The sequence below is a fragment of the Alligator sinensis genome, unplaced genomic scaffold (assembly GCF_000455745.1).
Source record: "Alligator sinensis unplaced genomic scaffold, ASM45574v1 scaffold1164_1, whole genome shotgun sequence".
NCBI classification, from domain to species: Eukaryota; Metazoa; Chordata; order Crocodylia; family Alligatoridae; genus Alligator; species Alligator sinensis.
In genome coordinates, this window is record NW_005842225.1 from 104,729 (window position 1) to 108,631 (window position 3,903).

A 3,903-nucleotide genomic window follows, 5' to 3' on the forward strand; every position below is an offset into this window, starting at 1 on the left:
GCAGGACCAACTAACCTGCAGACTCCCTGCCACGGGGCTAAGAGCTGAATAGGACGCTGGAGAGATGAATGAGCAGCGTGTCAGGTAGTTAAGACAGAGAGACCTCAGTCCGCCTGGCTCAGGACGCCAGCAGAGTGCGGCCTCTCTGCGGTCCAGAAGAAGCTTGCACAGCTAGCTATGGCCAGGGTCTTTCTACACCCTCCTCTGATGCGTCGGGTGCCGTTTGGGACAGGATATCATGCCAGCCTGCTCCAGCATGGCGATTTCCATGTTCCCAAAGACATCGCTGCCCCATGCACAAAGGAAGCTGGGGAAGGGAGGTGAGGGCAGAGTGGAGCCCAGCTCCGTCCTGGGGCAGGATTCGAGCTGCCTAAGAGGTCTGGTAGTGGACCCTGAAGGGCAAGCGGTGCAATTTGTTCCCTTCTTCCGGCCTGCAGAAAGCACGTGGCTGGTTGTGAACACACACACGCACACATATACACACACAGAGCAAGCACTGGGGGGAAGCAAAGGAAGCGATTGCATGCGACAGCGACTAAGCCCCGATAACCGTAATAAATATTATCCTTGCCATTGCAAATTGGCCAAGAGAGATGCCTATCTGCTATCTGACCCGGAGTCCTGCAGGCTCCCATCTGGGGAGAGATCGCTGCATTCCTCCAAACACATATTTTCCTCCTGGCTGGCTGGCTGAATGGAGAGCTCTGTTTTTCAACACAGCTGTTTCTTATCTACGCTGAATTCTGGCTCAAGCCACCGCTTGGCTCTTTCAAGTATTCAGCGGAGAGATTTGTCCAAAAAAAACGGGTCAAAGCGTTCTGAGAGCCGCATGAGGGGAGGACGGTGTCAGATGCTCAGAACTGGAACAAGCGGGAGATGGCGCGAGAGATACCCCGCTCTTGGCGCGAGTGATAATGAAGCCCTTGTTTTGCGTTCGAGGAGATGTGGCTGGCATTGCCGAGAGCTGCCGTCGCGGCAGGTTGTGTGACTGGCGAGCTCTCGCTCAGCGCCGGCCCCCTCGTTGCTGAGATTGAAGCCTGGCGGGTAGGTGGGTGGGTTTGGTTGATGGATCCCACCATTGCAGGTCAGGGCTCTGGCACCACCTTGACCCTGGGTTCGGGATTTGTGCTTGAAATTGCCTCTGGGGTTGCTGCCGCTCGCTGCAATTCAGCAGGGAGAGCCTGTCTTGGGCAGCACATGTGGTTGGGTCCTGAAAGCTGGGCTCCCAGGTCCTTAAAGCAGTTCAGAAAGCCCCGAAATGCTGCTATAGCGCCTCGATCCGAGTCATAAATGTGGCGACTCGGATACCTTCTTCCCCAAGAAGCTTCTAGCCTGCATGGAGATTAAGTATTGCATGTCCGGAGATCAAGTATCGCATGCTGACTGGCGAGGCTGGCCCAGCTGTTGCCCCCCCGCTGCCTGAGTCTTCACCCTCCTGAGTTTCCTTTCCACCGGGCTGGACCTGGTTGATTAGCAGCTCATCTGCATCATCATCACTGTCTTTACAGGGATTTGCTAATAGTGCGAGATAATGGCAACATTCGTGATGAAACCGTGCAGAAAGGAATGAATAGAAATCATAGAAAACGAGGGCTGGCAGGATGTCGGGAGATCACCTAGTCCGACCTGCCGCTCACAGCAGGACCATCCCCCGGTGCACACATTTTAGCGCAAAACTACCAAAAGGTGGTGAAGCACGTAGCTGGGCGTGGGGGTTTTCTGAGCGGAGCAGGGTCTGGTTTTTTGCGTTGGAACTGTGTAAGGATGCTGGATCCGATGAGGGCTTTTTCTTTTTAATCTACTTTTAGCCCCGAATGATTTCTGGAAGGATGTGTTTTGTGGGGAGGGGTTAGAAAAGGTTGCCACAGAAGAGATGCAAGGGGATGAAGAGGCGAGGGCGCGGGTCGTGAGGGGCCCGGCACGCTGTGACCCCCACATCCTGCAAAGGGGGCTCCGATAGCCTTCGAGGTGGGCCGGGCCCTGGGTGGGTCTCGCTGACGTGCTGACCAGACCTTCTCTCTGCTTGGCCCGCAGGTGGTGTGCCCCAGCCTATTACCAACGGGTCTCCGCAAACCCAGGTGAGTACTTATAGGCTGCGCTCAGGCTCCGGCTGTTTCGAAAGACAAATTGAAGGACCAGCTCACCGTGTTTTGGGAGAGGGTGCGCTCAGGACGCCTGGGCTCTCGCCGTGCAGCAAGAGAGGCTACCTGGGCCCCTTTCTCTAACGGGGGACGGTACCTCCCTCAAGGAGGGCTCTGAGGTTTATTTAGCTTCAATTAGCTAACATCTAGTAAACTTAATGACTTCCCCTGCCGCCTCAGCTCCAAGGTGGCTTTGAAAGGAGGCCGGCTTCCAGGCTATTGAATTGCACTCCCGCAGCCCGAGCCTCTGCTAAACAATAGTGGGAAAGCAGGGCCAAGTCCAGCCAGGCGTAAGCGGGTGCAGCTCCCTTGAAGCCGGCGAGGCATGGCTGGACGGTGCCTCCCTCCGGCCTGCGTTCAGGGATTTGCCGTTTGCTAGTAAACATCTGAATAGTTTTGTCGCTTGGATTTGCAACCCCCCCTCCAGCCGCTTTGCGTTTCCAGCCAGCCCGGCCACGTGCTTAGACAAACCAGACGTTATTCTCCACCTGGCAGGATTGGCTCCGATCACATCCCCGTGAGGCAAGAGGCTGCGCAGCAATTTTTTCTTCCCCGCTTGTGCAATATCTCTATTAACGCTTTTGTTTCCCACAGCTGAACGGAGGATCCACGTCTTCGTCCCACAGCGATCTCCAAAGTCCTGGGAAGGAATCGGAGGTAAAAATCGAGCTCTGTCACTTGGATTCGCACACGCGTTGGGTAAAAACACTCTACATCGCCAGCGTTAGTGTTCACATCTGCCTATAAGCGCTCCCACCGCTCTGCATTCGCCCAGCGGTTGGAGCGCAGGATTCCCCGAGACCCTTTGCAGCCCTGAATGATCACATCGGGCTACCAGGGTCCGGCTTGGAGACAACTGCTGTCTTGAGACCTACCCGCCGCCCCTTTAGGCTTAGTTTTTGAAGGGCTCAGGGATGCCTTGGGCTGAAATGTGAAGGGAAAATGCAGGCTGCAAAGATGACTCGAATCTTAACCCGAAATAACACCTCCCCCTAAATCCATGCAAAAAAGTTTAACTGCATTCAAAGGCGAGGGGGGGAAATATTACAGACGACAACATTCCCTATAACTTCTCCTTCTTCTTTACGATGTGCAGGAGCGCGAACGTGCAGGGCTCGATTAAAAGGAGTAGAGAGGGGTTTGAATTACTTGGACCCTCGGTGCCTCTTGCGAGCGAGCCGCTGGCTCCCCGCGCCGGAGTCCAAACGGTGCATTCCTTCCAGGCTCTGTCAGGGGGACAGGAAAGCTTGCTGGCTTCGCGGGGCCTCTGCCAGCAGCGGCAGATGTTGCATTAATACGGACGAGCTTTGCAAGGATCCCGATGCACGACTGTGATGCTCGCTGGTTCGCTGAGCTCAGCCCCAGGCGTAAAACAATTTATCTTAGTGTGCCGGGGACACCGAGGGCTGGGACCGTCTGCACCCAGGGGCAGGCGAAAGGCGGAGGAGAAGCTATGGAGCGGCTAATCGGTAGCACGAAGCAGTACCGATGTGACAAGGGGTAGAATAAAAGGAGACGTTATAAGCTCGAGACCTTAAGTGTCGGGATATTGGCAGGAGCAGAAACCAAGGCAGGGAGCAGGAGGGGGTTTCGAGGCAACAGACCAGAGGGGCCGTTCGTGGCTTCCCTGCAGGGATTTTTATTTGGACGAGGAAAACAAAAAAAGCCTGGCAAGGTTTTAGGTTGCGGCTTAACGAGCTCCGAAGAGGGCTGCTCATGGGAGCGAGGGGCTGGACGGGACCTCCTGGCTCCGGGGCCCCCC

At 55.6% G+C, this 3,903-nt stretch overlaps 1 protein-coding gene across 1 annotated transcript in view; it reads left to right on the forward strand.

The window, feature by feature from the left end:
• Window positions 1-3,903, forward strand: part of SLC9A3R2 (SLC9A3 regulator 2) — a 74,782-nt gene that overhangs the window by 66,602 nt on the left and 4,277 nt on the right. Inside the window, exons 6-7 of the mRNA XM_006027138.3 lie at window positions 2,035-2,078; window positions 2,736-2,798. Coding sequence (XP_006027200.1) covers window positions 2,035-2,078; window positions 2,736-2,798 — 107 coding nt within the window. The remainder of the gene's footprint in view (window positions 1-2,034; window positions 2,079-2,735; window positions 2,799-3,903) is intronic.